The 23714-nt window shown below is 42.9% G+C and overlaps 1 protein-coding gene across 2 annotated transcripts in view; it reads right to left on the reverse strand.

Moving 5' to 3' along the window:
• Positions 1–379: 379 nt before the first annotated feature.
• Positions 380–23714, reverse strand: part of Fim (plastin-2 fimbrin) — an 89967-nt gene continuing 66632 nt past the window's right edge. For both annotated transcript variants that reach the window (XM_037432333.2, XM_075882982.1), the window contains exons 2-5: positions 17641–17865; positions 15720–16997; positions 12332–12472; positions 380–3686 (exon numbers count right to left, since the gene is read on the reverse strand). In XM_037432333.2, the coding sequence (XP_037288230.1) occupies positions 3486–3686; positions 12332–12472; positions 15720–16997; positions 17641–17865 (1845 nt within the window). In that variant the 3' untranslated portion in view covers positions 380–3485. The remainder of the gene's footprint in view (positions 3687–12331; positions 12473–15719; positions 16998–17640; positions 17866–23714) is intronic.

A 23714-nucleotide genomic window follows, 5' to 3' on the forward strand; every position in this document is an offset into this window, starting at 1 on the left:
ATTGTGGCAAAAACAATCTCATAATTTGAATCCACACATCAAGAAATTGCTGTGAAATAATAATCCAAAGGTAAAGAATGCTTCTAAAGCCTGTTATAAAAGCTTGAGAATTAATTTTGTTGTGCACATATAAAAAGTCCACGGAGGGCACACAAAGATATTGAATACATTCTTCGTCATTATATGCCACCACGATAATACAGTTTCATGTCTACGGTCGTGACCTGCACAAACATCAACCACATGCAGCGTGCTGCCAGTTAAGGTGCCTCATGATTGAAAAATATTTACCCAACTATATGGAAGCAAAGGCCACTCTTCTTTGAAAAATGATACATTGAGAGATGATAAAAGCTAAATAACTGGAGCACACAGTGCATAAGAAAAGTTGTAGATTTTATTCTAGCATGGAGAAAACAAGGCACATACAGTATTTCATTTGGACGAACGAGTAGCTTTGCATCAACACATGTCAGCCAGAAAATAGTAGAAGTCATGGCCTTTTCACACAGCATGCCAAGAGCCCTAATTTAAGAGGCATATACAGACTAGGAAAAGCATGTTGTCGCACTACTCAAAAGAACCTCGTGTATGAGAGTTCATTTTCACCAGTTTGTAACAACTAAATGCAGTTTTGCCAACAGCAGACAAGGACTATTTCTAGTGTACTTGAATAGTCGACTTGTTTTGAAGAAGTCGCCAATGAGCTTCGAGAATCACGAACAGTACTGCCGCCAGAATAGAAATCTTATAGCAATAATTTTAAAATTCTATGCCTAAATCAAAAGATGAAAAGTATTCGCATAAGGAATGTTGCTTGAACAAAAGGCTTTCACACTTCATTCCTCCACGTCCCCTCACTCCTTCAAGGCTCAATTAGTGAGAAGACCGGAGAAATTTAAATATAGAACTGCCGTTCTGCTAGTAGGTCAGCATCAGAGTTAACACTGACACTCTATACATTCGTTTTGACTGTAGTTTGAAAGTTAAACATTTGTTCCACTGAAAACCAACATTAATAAAGGCAGTTATGATGAAATTAGACCTTTCACAATTTATTAACTTCCTTGTTCTTGCACAACACATAGCATACAGATTTAGCACATCATACTGGAAATTTACCACAGCCATTTTCCATAACTGGTACATTGTCACCACTGCATTTCACACAGAGAATTTTGAGACAATTAAAATTCTGAAGCAGGCGAGGGTAGCTGGACAGCCTTAGCGGAAATTTCAGCTCTATTTTAGGCTGCACAGCATTTTCATACAACACACTTTCTGTGTGCAGCCAGTGCACCAGGCTACTCTGTAAAATGCCCAAACATAGTGAGACGCCTCCTAAAAGAAGTGGAATACCTTGTAAACAAATTTGAATGCTCAAACATGAAAACTCAACTTGCTGCGCAAGCTGCAGAAAAATGAGAAGGGAAGCAGAAAAAACGCACCAAGTTAAATTTCTGACTATGAACCAACTACAAGTCTGCAATGAAGTATTGCTTGAATGTTAAATTTTACTATAAATTTCAACAAATATTTTTTTACAAAGCTTATAAAATGCCCCTAACACACAGCCGGCCTACAGACCAGCCATGTCATCAAAGATTAGCTCTGCTTTGTTGTGAACTATGCATGCTGATCGGAAAAAAAAAACACTAACCATTCACATTTTTCTGTTTGCATATTTGCCAACAGAGGCTTTTCCTTTAATGAAATAAAAATAGCACAGCCCCTCACCTACAAAGGGCTTTGTGTGGTCCCAGCCCACACTGAGCTCTTGGAATGTTGAAGGAGGATCTAATCCTCTGTAAAAAAAAAAAAAAAAAGAGCTGCAGCCCCCCTTCTAATGAACGGTACAAGAGCCTCTGCAGTTTGAAAGAACACGGAAGCAAGTTATACTTGTGTAAACAATCGCACACTTAGACCCACATTCAGGACCTGCAAAGCCGCTGATGTTGCTGCTGTAAGGGAGCACAAGATTCAATGTAGGCTACTAAGCCGTAATAGCACCGCACATTTATACCATAAAGTACAAAACAATTACATTTGGAGTAAACACAGCAGTAAATGATGCACCAATTTTTCTTGCATGCAATAAAATTGGGACATGATAATACACTGAAGCCACAGAAATATTAAACATAATATTACATGGCAGATTAGAACAAAAAGATTATGTACATTATACACATATGTAGTATGAAATAGCAAACTGAATAGGATATTATTATTACAAGACCATGTTCTCTAGCCACATCTCATCACTTTTAGCACAATGATATTTTCAGCTAATTTCCATTTCCTAGCCTCACATTTCGGACCACTTGAGGAACTCAGCAAATGAAAACATTGCTTGTCTGCATTACATGTCATTACAACACAATGCTGCATGGAAAATTCAGCATAAAGCACACGACTATCAGGCACTCATAGTCATAAAAGCCAACAATCATCTTGTATTCAATCAGATGTTTGCGAATAGTTTACACATGTCACTGGGTGTGCAAAATTGCTTGTCGATTGCTGGGAAAATTACGTCGAATAAAAACAATTTCAGCAATGCAAATCAATCCTGGTGAGCAATATCTGCTACTGGCACTCAATTTTCCCACATCCTGTAGTAAGGGGCAATTGCGAGAAACCTGTCTTAATATCACAAGAAAACGAACTCTAATGAAATGTCTGCTGTGCTGAAGCATAACTAGATTTTTTAAGCTATGATAGAAACAAACATTATTGAGAGACATATGTAAGCATTGTTAAGAGACACATGAAAGTCTATCGCTGCTGCTCACACAGAAGGATGCAGCATTAGCCTTCTGTTACAGGCTCGTGTCTTGTAGTTTTCTGTAACATGTAACTTTGGTTTACCTTCTAGTGCAGGCTCCTTTCTGGCAAGATGAACTTGATTAATTTAAACTAGTCTATCTACTGCGAATTCACTGCAGCATCGTACACCTCAGCTTATTCTAATGTAAACCCATTTTTTTCACAAGGTGACTTCTACAAAAAATGGGGAACCTTCCAGACACTAGCTAGGTATGTAGCATCAAGTATTAAAAAAAACTAACACGAAGATAATTATTCATAAGTGATGGAAAGAAAGTATCCTAAGCCTTCGCACATTTCATCATGCAATGTTTGCGGTATGACTTTAGAAATGCCTTCTTTTGTTAGCTGTAAGGAGTCATTAGGTACGATGAACTTTAGCAACACATCACTCCTCAGCTACTGATAGTACGCAGCTCAAGTTGAAAGGCTGGACAGCAATCACATGGTGCAAATACGCTGCGCTGTGCAATGTCACTGTTGTGTTTTGCTTTTAAAAAGGTCATGTTGATTTAGAGCATCATGCAATAATGACAGTGTGGCTCTAAGAGTCTCGTGTAGAAAACAGAGGCCACAAGTATGAGCCGATATAACGATTACATTATTGGCGCACAGCCCACTGACATCACACATGTTGGCAGGCAAAGGCACAACCTTCACTGCTTCTGTTGCTGATCCTGATCTTGCTGCTGTTGCTGTTTTTGTCCTGGCACATAGTCCCTCGCCATGAGGCAGGCAAACACGGTCATGACCATCTTGTGCTTTCCCTCGGCAATGTCCTCCGGCAGTGCGTAGATACGAGCGCCTTGCTTGCGGGCCATTGAGATGGCATACTTCGCGTTCGCAAGACGCTCCTCCTGTGGACAAGAAGGAACAGTTTCATACACTTGTCCATGCATGTGCAAGTGACAGAAGCCTTTCAGAGTGGACTAAAGGCAACATTTCAACTAGTTTAGATGCTCAGTACATGAAAATCACTAAACAAAATTGCTGTTTAAAGGCAACATAAACTACTTTTCGAAAGTGTACCAAATGACTTGAGTATCAATGTTTGTTGCCTCACAATCTAATTGCCACAAAAGTATCTCGAATATGTCAAGAGTGAAGCTACAGAGGTTTTGTGCCACAATGAGTTTTCTTTCTTCTTGCATCTTGATGTGCACACTGGAAGCAGGGAGTTGTGGGATGGGAAAGAAGTTATGTCAGTGTGCATCATAACCTTGATTGCGCATAACGAAATGCGATCTCTCCTCTGCATTTAGTTCTTGTGCACAAGTGTGGCTTACAATTTAATATTAGCAGACAGGTACACGGCAGTACCCCATAGCAAGAAATACATTTCATCCAAACGCCGCACTCGACTTATTATAATCTTTGTGATGAATGTTCAGGCAGCCGTTTGTCATTCTGAGTGGTCAGTGTGTGACGTAGCTCAATGGCGACAAACAACCTAGCTGCAGAGTGGTCATCCATTGTTCAAGCCTGGCAGGACTTTGGAGTGAACGAAAAAATGTGTGTTGCTGGAGGGGCTGCTGCGAGGGACAACCTCCCAGGAACATTGAGAGTGTGCTCCCTTAAGAAGTGCGGCTTATCTTACGTGCTTGATGGCACCGAGGATTGCGCACTGTTTGAAAACAGAGACAAAGAAGTCAGCAACGAGGAAAGCAGTGTCAACAACTTGGAATGAGCGCAGCATCTTTGTGATGCGAATATCTGGGAGCGCGAAAAAACGACGACAAAGAAATACATCAGGACTAGCAGCTATATGTCTCGAGTTACATGCATCATGAATGAACTGCTTTGTTTCACCTTCATGTCCAACAAATGTTTTCTTTGCGAATGCTGTGCTTGCTGTTTCGTTCAGCCTACATTCACTGGAAGTTTTTCTTTCTTTCTTTTTTCCCTCGGGCTTCGGATTTTGGAGGTCGGCTTAGAATCTGGGTCACCCTAGTTTCAAGTAAATACGGTATGAGCCAGGAAACACACAAGCATCCTCACTACTTTAAGTATCCTCACCCCGCTTTATTACTTTGTTCAGTTGAGCCTTCATTTTTTTCTTGACATCTCGGGGAACTGCCTCAAAGTGTGCACACCATTTAAAAAGCAGCTACGAGTATTTAGACACATGCATGATCAGAATTGGGCTGGATGAGAAAAAAACACTTCTCAATCTATCCGTAAGAAGCCAGAAGCTTGAGTGACAACATATCCCGGTTTTTCAAAAAAAAAAAAAAGATGCTGCGGGTAAAAATCTGCCTTTATTGGGGGTCACTGCCTGACCCAATATTTATTTAATTTGAATACAGCCAGTCTCTTTCAGAGACCATAGCAGATGGGCATACGAATTTGGCAAGCATGTGTAAAAATTAAACATACACAAAAAAAACCATTGGCAGGAATGAATTGCTATGATGACAAAAGTATACAATGTAAGTTGTCAATAATAACTGTCAAGGAACATGCACTTGTACGAGTGGAAATCACAAAGAAATAAAAATCAGCATAGAACACAGAAGTCACACATATTCAACTATACATATGATTCTGAAATGTTCTCAAGAGTATACAAAAAATAGAAGTTCTGCACGTACACATTTCACAAAACCAGAAAACACTCTGCACTGAGCACTAAGCCACTGACATGCCTCGAATTTTGATGACATGAATCACGGACTGGGGATGGTACTCTACCATCAGATATCTCCTATTTTTGATACGAAGTCTGACAATGGATTCGAGTTACTAATGAAGAGATTTAAACAATTCCACTCTCTGACAGAGCGTGGAAAAAAATGAGTGCTTGGAAATGTCTTTGTGGTAATTGTACTTTTTTAGCGTGAATGTCTGTGTTGGGTTACGCGGAACTCTGATGAATGGATGTAAAATGATGCATCAATTTTATAACATCTATGAAGGAGCAGGAAAATAAATCTCGTGCGGGCTTGCTTCGCTCTATTCATCAGTATTTGTACGCCATAGCTTGTCAGCATATTTGTGGGAGAATCAGTCTTTTTAGATTTGTTGCATATGAATCTCGCGGCCTTCCTCTGCACATTTTCTAGTTTTTTTTACGTTAGTTACTGTGTAACGAAACCACCCTGTGTTAGCGTGTTCCAATACCGGTCTAATGTACGTGGTGCAGGCTAAAACATTGGTATATTGATGGGCCAGTTGGAGGCATCTGGGAAGATAAAACAGCTTTCCGAGACAAAATGCAGTGATATTGGTGATGTGCACATCCCATGGAAGATCAGAAGCAATCGTGACGTCTAGATATTTTTGTGCGTTCAATTTTTGAAGCATAGTGCCTTTGATGCTATAATCATACTAGATAGCTTCTTTCTTTCGTGCTATTGACATGCAGACAGTTTCTTTGGGGTTAATCGACATTTGCCACGTGTCGCACCAGTTGCAGAGAATGTTTAAGGGATCGGCCAATGCAAGGTAAACTGAATGAGTGTTAATTTCTTTGTAAATAATGCAGTGGTCGCCAAAAAGCCTAATGTTGCAAGTGATATTGTCTGTGATGTCATTAATAAAAATAAAATATAACAAAGGCCCCAGAACAGAGCCCTGTGATACTTTGGACGTAACAGGAAGTATTTGTGATGGTACTCGCTCAAACAGGACATATTGGGAACGGCCAGTTAAAAGAGTCTTCAATTCAATTTGTTAACGATGCATTTCTGATGACATTTCGAAATTTAGCAATTAATTTGCTGTGATATACAGTGTCAAACACATTAGAAAAATCTAGTAATAAGATGTCTGTTTGCACGCAATTGTTAATGAATAGCGCAAAATCGTGAACAACCTCTGTTAGCTACGTCATTGTCGATAATCTACTATGGAACCCGTGTTGACTAGATGACAAAATGCATTCTGTTCCAAGAAAATGTTTAGATGTTCTAAAATTATGTGTTCTAATATTTTGCATGACGTGCTGGTTAAAGATATTGGTCTGAAGTTTGAAAAGTCATCATTGTTGCCTGCCTTAGGAAACGGTGTTATTTTAGCTTTTTTCCAGTTTTCAGGAAGCTTCGATTCGGCGAGAGATTTGCGGAAAATTAAACAAAGGTATTTACTGCACCACTCTGCATATTGCTAAAAAAAGCGATTGGGAATATTGTCAAGTCCCGAAGAATTTTTGGCGTCCAGTTTCAGCAAAAGACTAAATACTCTTTCATAACTTACTTCTATTGAATCGATTTCTGAAATACTAAGGGGTGTAAGGTGCAGGAATTTTTTTTTTATTTTCGCAAAGACACAGTGAAAAAAACTTGTGTATCAGCTTTCGCCCTTTTTTTTTTCCTAATGACAGCTGACGAGCACTGGCTTTCTTAGGGTGTAAATGGTTCCAGAACTTCTGTGGGTTACCAAAAATGAACGACTGCAGCATTACTTTGAAGTAGTGCTCTTTTACTAGTTTCCCTTTGATCTCGAAATCTAAATGGCTGTTTTCAGGTTCGATACATTCACATGGCAAATGTTTATCTTCAAGGCCTGATATAGTCGCTTAGCTTTTCCTTTTGCATGTAAAACTTCTCATGTTATCCAGGGGCTGTTTTTTGGGGGTCGCGTAAGCCGTAGTGAAATTAAGTTATTCACGCAGTAGCAACAATTATAATGCGGTACCAGTTCCGTCCATATTTAGCCTCTGGGCAAACAAGCACACCTAAATAAATTGAAAGCTTGAAAGCTCAAGAACACCGATTACAGTAAATTAGTCCTGCAAACATCTGCAGCAGAGAAAGTAGTGACGTGATTGATGGCTATAAAATGAAAAACCTAATTAAGGGAGCTATGAAATGAAAGCAATGACATAACCTGTGACGGTCTTATTTTTTAACAGTGCTGCTGTTCTTGGTCGAGGCTTTCCCGTCCAATCACATAGTGCTGATTACGTGGCATCACAGTGAGGAGAGAGTGAGGCTCTATAGCAAGGAGAGGGCTGTGCCATGTCAAGAGTAGCAAGGGTAGAGCTTGAGAAAAAGAAACATGCTAGGAAGGGGAAGAATGAGGCTTTACGGAAATAGTGAATGATACGATTATATGGGCTTTACCTCCCAAGACCACAATCTGATTATGAGAGACTCTGTAGTAGAGGGCTGCAGAAAGTTTGACCATCTCGTGTTCTTTAATGTGCGCTGACATCATACAGTACACCGGCGTTTACCATTTCGCCTCCATCGAAATGTGACTGCCACGGTCAGCATCGAACCCACGACCATCAAGTCCACAGCCGAGCACCCTAGATCCACCAAGGAGGATGGAAAGAGTGAATGAATGAAAGGCATGTCAAGGGAGTGAGAGTGAAGATCAACGGAGGAACTCAGCCATTTTAAAATTGGGGCAGTGAGTGTCTCCATAATGTATGAACGGGGCGTCGATTCAAAATTGACAAGATTGCTCCCAAGAAAGAAGCCCGACAGAAGCATTACATCAGCCAGAGCTAACGCAGGAATGGAAATGTCGCCAAGCCAACCGTCATGTTCGCGTAAGAGGCATCAAATATAAGCACCAATGACGGGAAGACTTGCAAAAAACTTCATTCATCGCCCCGAAAAGAACCCTGATGGGATGCAAACCAGCAGCAGTGCACACGGCGTTGACCTGGTTGAAATAGGCATTGACACGGGTGCTGGAAGAACCGTTCGAAGCGAAACTGGGTGTAGCCTTCACTTGAGTAAACGACGTCGCCATTCACGAACGTGCTCGGCTTTGCTAACCATCGCAACGCCACCGACGGCCAGGTTAGTTGTAATTGCACCGGGCAAAGGAGCGTCCTCTCTGTCGCAGATAAACGAGCTGAAAGTGTGTTACCACTCAATGTGTGTTCACGCCTTGTGAGTGCTGGAGAGGGGAAGCGAGAAAGGTGACACATACAGACATGTTTTAATGCGTATGCTAGGCATGCATCAGGTTTATTGCACATGAACCAACGAGTTGGTGGTGTAGCGAGCGGCTTTTGCAGTATTGAGCGCACGACAGGTGAGGGAGAAAGTGACGTGGGCGCCCACTGTGAGAGGAGCGTGTCGTCACTCATAGAGAGCGGCAGCATTACACAGACTAGTCAAAGAGCTGTTTCACATCTAAAACACAACAGTGTAATAGCCTTACAAAGCGGGGGCATCAGCACCGCTGTTTTTACTGCATTTGCGAAGTGGAGCTGGCTGGACGATTTTCTTGATGTGAACTCAAATAGCTCCTATCATTTTTCTTTACACTGTGTGGCCTGTAACTTTTACTCGCATTTCCTTGCTTCCCTCCAATATCGTGTGTATTAAAGTGGTGCACAAAAATTCCTATACTAATGCGAGTATTGTAAGCTCATCCACTTTATTTTGGTAATGTGAAGACAGACGTGATGAACATCTTGGCTGAACTTATTACTCAGTGCTGCCCTTGAAAGAGCTATCAGCAGTAATCGCACAGCACACGCCTGTCAACAGACCATCAACATAAACGCTGTGCGAACATACGGACACTTTGAATATTCTAACCACTATTACAATATTAAAATTCGTTTCGATTTAAACTTAAGTTATAGGAAATTTCAAAGTATTGGAAAGTAACCGTTTTTTGTATATTAATCCGCAAGTAATTGCTCTATACAAGTGGTCTCCCTGCAGTGGAGACGTGCTATACTGTGTATATACCTATCCAGAAGAAATCGGCACTGACCCCAAGCCCCATTTCAAGTTTAAAATGAACACACTACCCTCGCATCGATTCATCCTATTTTAAGTTGAAAAGCTGGCTGGCTGGTTGATTTATATGGGCTGATATGCTTTAACTATAGTAAATTTTAAAATGTAAAATATTTATAGCTTATTACTAGCATTCTTCCGAAAGTCGAATCCTGCTACTATTCAAAGTTGCTTCCACTTTCTTTGAACCAAGAACATTTGCACACATGCCTTGTTTCAATTCAAAAAAAAATATTTAGCAGTTCAATAGGTTTTTTTTTAAACAAATATGGTCATCTTTTTCTTACATGTAATATATACTAGATGAATGAGATTCGGAATTGTTTGACAAAATCGCTATTCATTCCCAATTCTCATGAAACCTAAAGTTTCTATTTGCACAAGCCTATTCTGAAGCTATGTATAGATCCTCAGAGAGTGCACTGCAACTGCTTTGCCATTTCCGCAGCAGAAAACCATTTTTACCATTTCCGTGGCAGAGGGTGTTTCTAGCCCTGTGCCAGTACCATAGCAGTACTGGGACCTCTAAACAAATGCTGTTCAGTCTCCTGCATATTTCTTGTCCTATACATGTGGTATTTCATCCACCTCAGCAGCATGGCTCACTCTTCTGATGCATTACCTTTTTACTTTGACTGCTGCACTTACATTAGTGTAATCCTGCATTGAACTCAACCTATGATGTAGGTATGAGGCACTGCAAAACTATTCACACCTTTCTCAAGTGCCACTTTTAAACAGTATATATAGGCAAACAAACAGAGGAAGTGTGTACAAAAAGGAACTGAACAGTTGAAATAGCACACCGATCTGTAAAAAGTGCACAGAGGTTATTCGAGTGCATTTAGCAGTAGCTTCAGACAACAAGCTGCCACCATATTTCACTTCTACCATTAGTAGGCAAGTTACATCCACTGGAATGAGCACATGGACAGGCTGTTTCTTAGAATAGTCCCAAAGTGACCATGAAAGTGCTAAAAAAGAAGCATGCGTGAGCGAAATTTTACTGTGGATTTGGCAAAACCTGCAGAGAGATTTCGCTTGCTTAGCTAAGTACACAAAAAGAACTGTATGAGTGGCACAAACTGCTCCGAGTGGTTTAAAACATTTTGAATATCGCACAATGTCAGTCTGTGAATGTTTCAAGCATGAGCAATGTTCCACAGAAATGGGCGGTTATTATAGTGATGCCATTCGTACTGTGGTTGGTGAAAAGTGTCACTCAACTGTTTGGAATGTTGCAGACGCAGTCAGCTTCAGTGGTGGATAATTCCACCAGATGTTGAGTGACGAAATTGAGATGCGTTGGGTTAGTGCAATAGCCATTTCTTGTCTGCTGACTGACAGTCAGAAATATACCTGATGAAACATGATCGGATCTGCTACGACATAGCGCGTGATGAGACATGCACTTATGCTTGCGATATTGAAACAGAGTTGAAGTCACAGCAGGTAGCAAAATGGTTTCTGTTAAAAAAAAAAAGCACATGCGAGTTCCTGAAAGAATAGTGTGACGGATGTGTTATCTTTCATTCATGACGAATTGGTTCCATGTAGTCAGACGATTATCGAAGAGGCCTGTTGGGAAATAATATCGTAATTGTCAAATCCTGCACACAGTAACAGGCTGAAATTGTGGGAAAAACTTAACTTAGACATTACATAACGACAATGTACAAGCTTGGGTGTTGCTTCTTGTCTAAAGCTGTCTAGCCTGGCACTACACTCCCATTGATTTTCCATTCAATATGTTCTCCACAACCAGTACTAGCAAACATTTCAATGATTCCTAAATCTGAAATCACAATGAAAGACTGTCATTTTTAAACTATTGATTTTAAACTATTGAGAAGATACAGGACAGTGCGATAAAAGATCTGTGTGCATATGGAGAAAATGCGCCTCAGGGAGGCTTTTCAAAGAATGATGTATTTCCTATAGAGTGATTTTTTGAGAAGGGACAATGTTTACAATTTTATGGAATGAGCAGTAAAGATGTTTTTGTAAAACTTGTTGTTGGTGCATGTTACAAAAAAATTTTGAATAATTAAAGATGTTATAGCAAACTCCAAATTTGTTCTTAAACACAGCTCATATTTTAAGTGTTTGATGAAGCAGTGCAGCCAAGCTGGTAGCCAGGAATGTTTTCTGGAGACACAGATATATTGTTCATCTGTGGTAGAACGGCCCTTCCATAGAAATTTTGGGAGGAGGAGGGCCCAACGGCACCCCCCTTCTAGATATTTGCGTGCCCAGGGCAAGTAAATACTTTACTACCCTTACAGATATAGAATGACAATTTATTTCCCGAGTTCTTTGATTAAAAAAATTGAAGGTTCAGTAGCTCAGTCAAAAAATTATGAGACTTCAAAGTAGACATGTTACTGTGTGGTACACAATTCACTCTTATTTGCCATCTGTTAGGTAACTGAAGTTACAGCCTCCCCAGTAACCTAGGACAATATGCCCTAAAATGCAACTACTAACAAGTACTGGCATGTGAAAAGGTGTGCATGGGAGAATCAGGAACACAAAGGCATTTTGAAGTATACTTAAAAAAACAATTTTGGGTCAAATGAAGTGAGTTGCTACATAACTTGTTCAAAATGTGAAGACATGTGCCAATGGCTTGAAATGCTCTCTGAGCTTCAAGCTCAGTCACTGAGTATGTGAATCACTTTGTGCCTTGAGCTTTGCAATGATACAAATTTTGAATGTTGCATGACGTTGTGTTGAATGGTCACTATTATATTAAGCACTTTATGCTAGCAGAACAAGTTAAGAGCACAAACCTGGTTAGTGGCATTCAGCACTTGAGCATAGTTTATGCATCCAGGGTTGATGGCGTCCACCAGATCAATGATAGGGCGTGCATCACAGATGCATGGGTCTTGGAAGTTCCGGATTTGAGAAGTCTTTCCAGCAGACTTGAGCTGCATTAAGAAATAAAACAGTCACAATGTTTCCAAAATATAGTAACTGAAGTTCACCAATATGGTCAATTCATAAAAAAAAGCCTCAGTGCTACGCTGAAAAATGAGTGCTGGTACATGGCAAGCTCTGCAATTCTGAACCTTAGAATACTATATATGCGATTTCATTTTACAGAAAATAGTCACAAAATTCATAAGCCAGAGTTTGTTGCTCATCAAGAACTGAATAGGCCCATATGAAATAGTCATTGCACCACTTTGTCATTGCACCACTTTGTGGGCACGAGAAAACGAAGCTGTCTCATGTTAGAATAAAAAACTGCAAGGCATCCCTAAGCATATTCTTGTGAGATGAAAACACGAAAGTACTTTTGGCGTGGCTGTTATGAAGGGTTACTGCAGAGACTCCCTTCTCCTATGCCATGGCTTGACTGGTTGCAACGACACAGAGGAATACGTGTTGAGAGCCAGCTACATGTGCACACTTTCCCCAACCAAGCCAGCAGACGTGGCTGCAGTTGCACGCTGTTGCTGCCCCAGCGTAAGTACCGGTAAATTGGTCGCATGCTTTCCAGACACTGCTATTGCCAGCTAAGTTCACAATCTCGCCAGCCTATAGCAAAAAAAAAAAAAACACTTTCCTGTTGAAAAGTCAGCATTTAATAATTCTAGTAACTGCTACAGCAATTACTAATGCAAAGTTCTGCCACTGATGTACTAGGGCTGATAGCACTGGCTCAGTATCATCTGAAAGAAAGGTCTGTAAATAGCTCATTGCAATAGCATAGGTCTGAAAATGTCATTCATTTGTCAAAGATAAAAAAAATAGCCCCATTAGTGGACACTTTTATAAATTTCATTTCTAGTGCTGTGGAATGCACAGAATTTAGGCCCGTGTGATGGTCAGCATGTCTAGGGGGCTTTACTTATTACAAAAGGTAAGACGAATCAACCACCTCAGTATAGAAGCACAAAGAGCTCTGTGTAGCAAATCGATAATGTTCAAAAAATTGTGATTGCAGGGGTGCACCTACAGGATGTGGAACTGTTTTAGAAAAATGAAGCTTTTGGAGCACAAAAACAAATTTAAGATGGGCAAGATAAAAATGAAAGCAAATTTTCTAGCTATAGATAAAGATTTAAAGCAGTATAACAAAAAAGCTTACTTTTAGAAAATAAAAAAAAATGTAGAGTCAGCAAGCTTAATGCAAACGCTCCACTGTGTGTCCTAAAACAGTTTGATGCTAGTGCTGCAAAGCTTTACATTCTGTTGCCAAGATATTAACCAGTCACGCCGACATACTATGTGAGCGTACAGAGGTATTACCGGGCAACAGCTGGCATCAGTCAAAACTAGACTGGGTCATGCAATAGAGCAATCGTGTTAAGCTTGCCGACGACTGTACAAACTATTCAACACCAGCTAACTCATGCATTGTACACGTGAGAACAACCTTTTCAATAAACGCTGTGTCTTGAACCAACCCGCAAAGCCGGCAGTGACAAAGTACAAATTAGCATTTGCAACGCCTCCAGAATGAGCCTCCCATCCTAGCGGCCTCGAAATTCCGGAGTTTATCAATGTGGAAGTGAGTGAGGCCGACGACAAAAGAAAACTCAAGTAGAATCTTGTTCGTTTCTCAGGTCCTTAGAAACGTCATTCACAGCTTTGAATGATTACCAGTAATATCTTTAAAGACCAGCGAGAACAGTGTACTTATAATTATGCAGCTTCGGGAACACAGGAGTAATTAAGGAACAAAATGTGCTGTGTCCCTTGACAGCCAATACTATAGTAGACCCTTTAAGTATTACTTATGCTTTTCCACACGACAGTAGTGTAGGGCGGCAAAAGTAACTTAAAAAGCGTTTACACACAATAGAACATGCCCACAAAAACAGACCCGCTGCCCATTTTAAGAGCTAATATACCCGCCGCACCAAGTTGAGCGAGCCGTGTGCGCATGCGCTTCGGTAGGGGTGCCGCAGCCAGTTTTGCATGTTAGTTCTCCCGCTGAGATTTGCACACTCTTGCATTATCTGTGCTTCATTCGACTGATTTGCCAAGGCAAGTCCTAGCATTAGCCCAAATGGCCACGTTAAGCCCAAAAGACAAATCAGCTTCGCTGTTAAAGGAGCATTACAGAAGCTAGTGCGAACTTCCCCTCAAGCGATTCTTTTATTGCAATAGCAGTTATACCGACCCCCTCTAGGCTAGATTTTGCCACAGGCGCCGGCATCGCTCACTATATATGTATACGTATCTTATATATATGAAAGCGCAAGAAATAAAAATAATGCACAAAAAGACTGGTGTACAAAACCGTGGCCGCTGCTAAGGCGTCCGTTTGGCGACGGCTGGTCCTTGGTGCAGTATCAGCTTGAACATTTTTAGCACAACTGGCGCGTAGCTGTGGTCGCTGTTATTACAATGGCTCAGCAGAGGTTTTTATTGACAGATGTCTTCCTGCCAAGCTTTAACAGCTTCACTGTTAAGAAAGTTTTAAGGTCTAAAAATCAACATCTAGTCTCGTGGTCACACATAGTGTAGTCCTTAAATTATATTTTGACCACGCACGCTCTGATCAAATTAAGATTTCATGAGTATCAAAGTGCTTTGCATTGTTATCCTTGCTCGTTCATCCCGTCTTTTCAGCACTGCTCTGTGAAATGTGCTGAACCAATCTTCTACTGCGCAAGGTACGTGTCTCTGTTGCAAATCTCTTGCTTAAATGCACAAGTTGGCACCCACCACCTAGCCCAAATTTCTGCATTCAATAGTCATTGGGTACGAGTGGACTGCTTATACACTTGTCAAGTAAGCGTTGAAAGCTAAGCACATATATGTGCCAAGCTCTCAGTGCTTACTTCATGCTTAGGCGACAGCCAGCAGTAAAACCGTTTCGTTTGCGCATTGCCTCCAGCCAGCATTTTCCGGACTTGCACCAAAATGGTTTCAGAAGAGAACACACTAGCCTTTCTAGGTATAACATTACACTATGCTTCAATTGCATTCATTGTTTTGCTAATGCGGCTGAACTATTTTCCCTCGCCTACGCAACGCTAAACCTTTCGCACCGCGATCACCCATGAAGTCTTCAACACCGGAATTTAGAATCGCACAACCAAATGCTACAAAGGTAAAAAAATGCTTAGACAGCTATTATGCTATTAATAGAGCTATTATGACCTACTGTGTGAAAGACCGATTCACGTGTTGCCCCTCCCACAAGAAATGCTGACCAACCTTTCCATTCGTCCACTGCACGATCTCCTGCTCCACGATGGGGTGGCCAGTGTCGGCCAGCTGCGTGAGCACTGAGAGAGTGTAGGCACGCATGAGCTGCCAGACAAGAGCGAGCGTGAGCGTCGCATTTCCTTCGAAGAGATCCTGGCCAGCAACACCGACCAGTGAGAAGCCCTGCTTCCGGCCCAGCTCGACAGCATAGTTGCAGTTCTCCAGACGTTCCATGAAACCCTTGAGGCGGCTGAAACTGCGGTGCACACGCGTCCAGTTCACCAGCCCTGGCCTGATCACATCGAACAACTGGAAGATGACGAGTCCGTCGGCGAGGTCGCTGTACAGCCAGTTGACGTAAGGGTTGACTCCCATCGAGTTTATCCAGTTGCGGTACGTCTTCTCTTCGCGGGTCTCCTCGAGTCCCTCGAGACCTTCCAAGGCATTACCGTCTTCAGGAACGTCGAGCGCCGGGTGGTTGTTGAAGAGGTTGGCCACGAAGGCCACGTTCAGCTTGTATACGCCATCCACCACATCCTGCGGGCTCAGAAATGAACGGCAGTTGATCTTGTCAGCCTGCTGCAGCATAACCTCAGCACGTTGCAGGAGGTCGTGCTCGCGCATGGCCTCAGCCGTAACCCCCGACCCAACCGGAGCGATTTGGCGCAGAAGGATAGTGTAGATCTCGGAGTCGCGCACGTCCGAAGTAAAATTAGCCAGGCGGCGGTTGCTGCCGGCCCGCTCGAGGTGGTAGTTGACCCAGCGAAGCAGAATTGCCTCGGGTGCGAGGTGGAGCAAGTGCGCCATGTCCTCTCCCGGCTGAACGAGCTGCACGAGACCCGGACAGTGCTGCAGCGTGATTTGGTTGAACAGGCCGATCTTGATGATCTGCCAGAGCAGGCCTAGCACCAGGTGAGGCTTGCCACGCGCCAAGTCGTGTGCGTCAATGTTTACTATGCTGCAGCCGATGGACTGAGCCGAGCTGAGAGCGAGCGTGAGATTCTCGTGCTTCGTGTACACGGTCAAGCCCTTTTTGTTGATGGCTCGCTCGTCGATCGTCTCCGGACAGGAGTGGTTGATCATCTTGCACAGCAGAATGCCGTCCTTGACGCGGTCATACAGGGCCTCACCTGGCATTGGAATGGGAAGCAGGTGCACCAAGTCGGGGTCAGAACTGAGGTTCCGGTTTATCCAGTCGGAGAAGGCTGCCCGTTCCTCGTGCCGAACAGAATGTGTGGTGCCTTCGCTGGAGGCCTCAGACATGCCTCCCAGTGTTTGTACATTGTCCTGGCCAAAAAGAATAAGGGCGGTGTTTCATACTTTTGACGACATAAAGCTCTACTCATGCATACTGCAGGCAGCATCAAAACCTACGTGATCAAGAAGAAGCATTTATAGACAAAGTACCATTTGTTACTTCGGTCCACACGGACTTAAATGACATATTTTTGCAAATATAAGCATAGCACAGCTTAGATGTTGAAATTACCTCGCAATATTCCAAGCATGAATGATTTATTTTACTGCATGATACCTCCAACTGCTAGTTACTGGATAGTGATTAAGTTTAGCATGAAGCAAATGACTTCGCAAAAAAAAGTGAAAGTCATGGTCTAAATGATAGCTACATATAAGTGCTCACTGAAAGAAGAAAGCTTTTGGTACATTCTGGGGGCATTAAGGTTAGGTGAAATCCCAGCGTTCATTCAACATAATTGAAAATACTCTCCACCGAATTGTTACGAGCATCACGAGTGAACGAGAGAGCCACAAGCGAGTGTGCGACAATATTTACAATGCGCCGTGGCACAGAATGGCTGACAGCACACTGCATGGCATGCAGTCTTATTTCCTTTTGTTACAAGATGGTTTTCAAGGGCGTGCTCATGCGCAATGCCTCTTAATAAATACCGAAACAACGGTTGCTCACCTTTTTGGACAGCATGGCCTTGAAACCAGCCGAAACCTCCTGCCCACGCAGCTCAGCATAGATCTGCTCAAACTCGGCGATCGACAGCCGGCCCGGTTGGGCCAGGGCGCCTCGACGCCTCTCCATGTCCTCAATCATCTGACGGACTTTCCACTGGGGAAGCTTGAAGCCCACCGTGGCCAGGGCATCACGCAGGCTCGAAAGTTCCACGAAGCCTTTGCTCAGCTGCAATAGCGTTCAAAGAGAAGAGACTTCAGTTAAACGAGTGCCCCATTTCATGGAACGCAACTACCAGATCGCAAAAAAAAGGGAAGTTTCTTACTCGGTGCCGCACTTCCCTTTATAATGTCCATAAGCTTACAACACGCAGAACAGTGCAGAAATATAAAATTGGTGTCCTCAAGAGAGCTGTAGCAACCAGTTGTATCTTTTGCGCTAGAGGCAACAGTAGAAAACATTCCACAGAATGCAAGCTTGTAAGAGCTTGGGTGGGTGAGATACAAAAGAAAAAAGAGAATGCTGTCATTTTGATCAAAATTTTGGATTTCGGGCAAGGTTTATTCCAGCATTATATAAAATCTCAAAAAGAAAGGCAGTTGCTAATTACGGATGCTACAGCATGCGGATTCCTCCTGGTGAGGGATGGGCGGGTGTACGGAATCGGACAAAGCGAGCGCCCTCGTCTTTTTGCAGTTTACGCCTCTGCTTGGGGGGGGTTCACGAACATACGCTACATAATTCGTATAAAATACTCCCGCCATTTGAGCAAAACTGATTGTAAGTAGTAGTAGTAGTAGTAGTAGTAGTAGTAGTAGTAGTAGTAGTAGTAGTAGTAGTAGTAGTAATATATAGCAATTCGGCAATAAAGTTGCTAAATAGAAGGCATTGTGTGTATATATTCTTGGGAATAATATAATTACATGGCATCAGCGGTTTTCACAGCATACCCACTGTGTTATAGATGATGAGTGGAGAGAAGCGTCCATGCTTCCATCTGTGCATCCGTGATACTATCCATTCGTCCGTCCATGCTTCCGTCTGTCCATCTGTGTTTACGTTCATTGGCGCGTCCGTACGTGTTTCTGCCCGAACAGACAGGGGGCATGGACGGACACACAAAACGAACGTGCGTACACATCGCCCCACTCATTATTTGCTTCATAGATATACTACAATTTTTTCCCTAAAAACGTCTTGGGCACACAAAAAAAATATGTTTTTCTTTCAGGAGGCATAAAATTGGCTCTTTCATGACCACGTAGCAGGCAATTCTTGTTTTCACCTTTTCTCCGGCATGATGTTCCGACAAAGGCTACCACTATCAGTCACCCAGAGACCAGCTCTTTCACTAGTTTTCACTTGCTGCAAAACTCGCAGCCACCCAGATTCTTGCCCGGGCTGTGGTGCCTCCAGGGCAATGGCTCATGTCAAGATGGAGCGCAAAGCACTCGTTCTACCTTCTTTACACCGCACGAACGCCAAGTACCCAATATCGAGGGCTCATTGTACTTCGCGCAACGCCTGATAGGAATAGAAAATAAGTGATGGTTTTAATATTCTGATTCAGATCTCGTAGCTGCAAAGAAGCGCACTCGAAGGAGGCAAAGCTTTCAGGAAATGAAAACATGTCTAGGCGTAACATCTTCATCCAAACGTCAGAAGCAGAAAACTGAGCAGCGACACGCATTTATATTATTATACAGCTCCCGGCAACAGCACTGGTACGGTGAGAAATGCTATTTCGTTCTGTGACCGAAGTGGAAAAAAAAATGAAGCTACAGAAATGTCTAATAGCAATCGTGGACCGAACTACATGATGGGGCTAACACACAAGAACAGATATGAGTGAATGCACTATGACAATGTACACACTGGAAAGAGAAAGTAAAGTTATAGACATGAAAATATGGCGAATTAATGATGACATAAAGCTGTGCTCGACGAAATAATGAGGACAATTGGCTGCATGTTCTTCGTTGTTGGGAACCACTAGATTAATTCTAATCAGTAAAGATTGAGAAATGTGATTAATGAAGGTAAGAGGAAGATTGATCTATGGGTACGAGAGCGTCTTTTACAGCATATACTGCAGCCACCTGAAGAGGACAAGCACGGAGAAGAAGCGAACCCACGACCATGCGCTCAGCGAGCATGACGGTGAGTTTGAAAACGCGAGATATACGACGGATCTTTAATTACCTCAATAACCTTCTTCCGCAAACGCACATATCCCTTTACAAAGATTCCAAACGACTACTAAACCAAAATAGGGGTCAAGCGCAAGGAAGACAAGCTGCAGGTTTATTGAGCACACGTATTTCAAACTAAGAAGAGTGTTTTGAAGGGACCCCAATCAGAAAGGAACGATTTTGGCTCCTATTAGTAGATGACCCTTTAATACAACTGAACGCACCACTTTTCCAGTCAGAAGACGTGGGTGAAGGCGTAAAACTCACAAAAATAAAATATAGGTGGCAATGCAGCCTTGAGATTTTCGCGCTAACTTGGAGTGACATCACGGATTTTAACAGCATCTGGAGCCTACAAAGTTTTCTTGTGGGCAAAACGTGGTTATCTTCTGCTGTATGGGGAAAAAGAGACTGAACACATCAAGTTCAGTAAATTCCAAGAGAATAGACTGTTAGGCCAGTTGTTAGCCACATTCAATAAAGTTATAGCGCTGATTAGACGGACCTCAGAAGAAGTACATCTAGTGAGAGTCCTGCACTGTTTCTGTTGTCCCTGCTTTATCAGTGCTATGGCTTCATTCAGGTAATTTTGTTGAGCCATTAAGCCCAAAATAATAAAAAATAACATACCTAGGTTTCGACACATAATTCAATAACGCAGCGTTTACCCATATTTTCTCTAACAGTATTTTGAGGTTTTATGTGCCAAAACTATGACACGATTAGTGCTGTCAGGAGTGAGTGTGTGGGGAAAGCCTGCGCAAGTATATATATATATATATATATATATATATATATACACATGAGAGAGATAAATTGGCCCTTAATGCTTACTCATTTTGTTGTCATTTAGTTTATACAGAGGGAGGATTTGATTTTCAGGGATGTCGCACTCTGGAAGGCTGCAGGAATTTCTACCCCCTGAGGTTTCTTCAACGTGCACCCAGCTCTAAAGTGTTCACTGGAATTTGGCAGTTTTGTCTCCACCAAAATGCGGCTGCCGCAGCCAGGATTCGGTTCCATGACCTCCGCATAAGCGGTCGAGCCCAATGACCACTAGGTGCCTTTATTTTTCTCTTCCTCCGGTGAAGTTATGACGGCAAATTGATACTCTAAGCAGAATTAGCGTTCAACTTTAATATGCATGCGCGCGCTGCTTCGGATTGCACGCAAAACTGCATGCCTACGCGAGTTTGAGCGTCCACCACCCGTTCATCGCAGCTAATCGCGGCAGCGAGTCCCCCGCGCTGGTGTATAGCGGTTACGGTGCTCGGCAGCTGACCCGGAGGTCGCAGGTTCGATCCCTGCCACGGCGCTCGCATTTCGATGGAAGCGAAATGCTAGGGGCTCAAGTACTGTGCCACGTCAGTGCACTTCGAAGATCACCAGATAATCGAAGTTTCCCGAGCCTTAAGCTGCGGCATCCCTCATAATCACATCATGATTTCAGCAAGTAAAACCCCGTATATTATTGTTATAGGCGGTAGGGAATCGAACACGCAACCTTCTATTCTGATCAACGGGAAATGGTCTTTACGAATGTGAATTAGTAAACATTCGCAAAGAGGTTACTAAGGGGTTTGATTCTTTAACCAACAGCGGTCTTCACAGCGCCGACACGCCCTTGAGTAGCGTCAACCGAATCTGACCCAGCGGATAAAGACTGCGCTAGTCGTCCAGGGCGAAAGAGCGCATTTTCCGCTTTACAGTTCGTGCTCATCGTGCGCACAGTGAAGGCCGAAATGTGCCGCTGCATAGAAATTTAATGCTCAATTTTAATAAAATTTCATTTTGTTAAATTCTTTTTCTGCTTCATTCAGCAGGTGTGCTTACGAGACATTCTGTTTCTCAGTCGTGAATTTTTACGTAATTTTTCCTCGTGGCAAAAGTTGTGACAACATTAGGCCTATCAAAAATAACTGTCAGGAAGCAAGCACTGCACACAATGGGCACTATAGCGGCGAAAAAAGCATCGGTCGTCGACAAAACTGATCTGCAGTGGGGTGCGGCCTTATCATACATGCGGCAGCAACAACGAGCCTTATCGCTGGCGCTCGCATGAACTTGACTATTCGCGTTGTTCAAACAATCGCGAAGCTTCCCGAACATTGCAGCACGGTTGGCGCCGAGTATTGATAACAGCGTTTGTGAACACAAATACTTCAAAATCAAACAATAAACGCGCTTGGTAAAAATACCTCCTCTGAAAAAAAAAAATTATCCAGATGTTTAAGACAGAACGCAGAAGGGAAACAAAATACGCATAGAAAGGCTTAGCGGACACCACATGCACGACTTCGTGGCGTTGCCGCCGCCGTTGAGGGTTCGCCATGCCGTCGGGGACAACCGCGTAGTCTAGGACGCAATAGAACACGCACTCAGCATACAGAGTGCGTACCCCACGCAGTGGCGCATCCGCTTTTGAGAAGAAAACGTCGCTGACTTGTGTGAAGGTATACCCACTCATAGCTTCAGTCGACACATTAATTCGTTAAACGCAACAAAACTAAACACTGGTGGAATGCCTCACAACGTCCGCAACAAATTCTCCAGCCAGTCGCAGAAGGGGCGGCCGCACGTGTCGACGCTTGCTGGAAATTTTCGTGTTCACGAACCAGCGCAGTAAAAAAAAAAAAAAAAAAACGTTTCACGCGTATTTGAAGCCGATCAACTCAAGCGGAAACAAAAACAGCTGCGGTTGCAGAAGAACGCGCGCTGTTTCACTGCTGGAAACAGCAGAAGACCGGACGCTGAAAATTTAAAAAGCAAAAAAAAAAACGAAGCAGCCAGTCGACGCACGTCGACACGGTGCAAACTCGGGGCACGCAGACGAGGTATACAACGGTTATCCGATCGCGTATAGTTTATATAAGCGCGTTCGCGTGCAAGCGGAGAAACGAATACGTGCACCTCGGGCACGTTACGTTTACATAGGATTCGAGCAAACACCGAAGGGGACACGTACTCGACCACCGCGAAAACAGCATTAGGTAAATAGACGTGTCAGTTGAAGAATCTGCATACGATACGGCTGTAGTGCCTGCGAAATTAACACCGGCATCGCGTATATACCATACAAATAACTACATCGCCCCGCCGCGGTGGTCTAGTGGCTAATGTACTCGGCTGCTAATCCGCAGGTCACGAGATCGACTCCCGGCTGCGGCGGCTGCATTTCCGGTGGGAGCGGAAATGTTATAGGCCCGTGTGTCCAGATTCGGGCGCACGTTAAAGAACCCCAGGTGGTCAAAATTTCCGGACACCTCCACTACGGCGTCTCTCATAATCATATGGTGGTTTTGGGACGTTAAACCCCACATATCAATCAAATAACTACATCAGCCACACATGTTGGTTATCCAAGTTCTGCATTTATGACGAAATATAACATCCCGCGCTGAAACTATAGACTTTATATGACGTTTAATCTCGAATAAGTATATTCCCTCCCGTACGTATGTCTTCGCAAGTATCATAAGGTTTTCCGAAGTCGAGCTTCTCTATGATTCTTTGTTATCTAGTACAACTCACTGTCTTGAGGTCATTTAATTTCATGGTTAGCGCAGAGCTTTTACATATGACAGCTGCACTGACCCCGCATACGGTATTACCTCTATGTGTTACCATACGAACATCGCAGTTATACCCACTTCGGAAGTCCTAGTCATTCATAACATCGCTTAATTTGCGAGTCAGTGTAGCCCATGGCGTACTCTTTTCTATGAGCACGGTACGTTTGATTGATGCAACATATCGTTTAGTATTTCATCAGCACACTGCTGCCACGGTGCCACAGCGTTGGCTTCGACGCTCTTTTCTGCACTTCCCGTAACACTTCCAGATATACCTAGCGTCCTTTTAAACGAAGAAATCGTACACGTGTGA

The sequence above is a fragment of the Rhipicephalus microplus genome, unplaced genomic scaffold (assembly GCF_043290135.1).
Source record: "Rhipicephalus microplus isolate Deutch F79 unplaced genomic scaffold, USDA_Rmic scaffold_14, whole genome shotgun sequence".
NCBI classification, from domain to species: domain Eukaryota; kingdom Metazoa; phylum Arthropoda; class Arachnida; order Ixodida; family Ixodidae; genus Rhipicephalus; species Rhipicephalus microplus.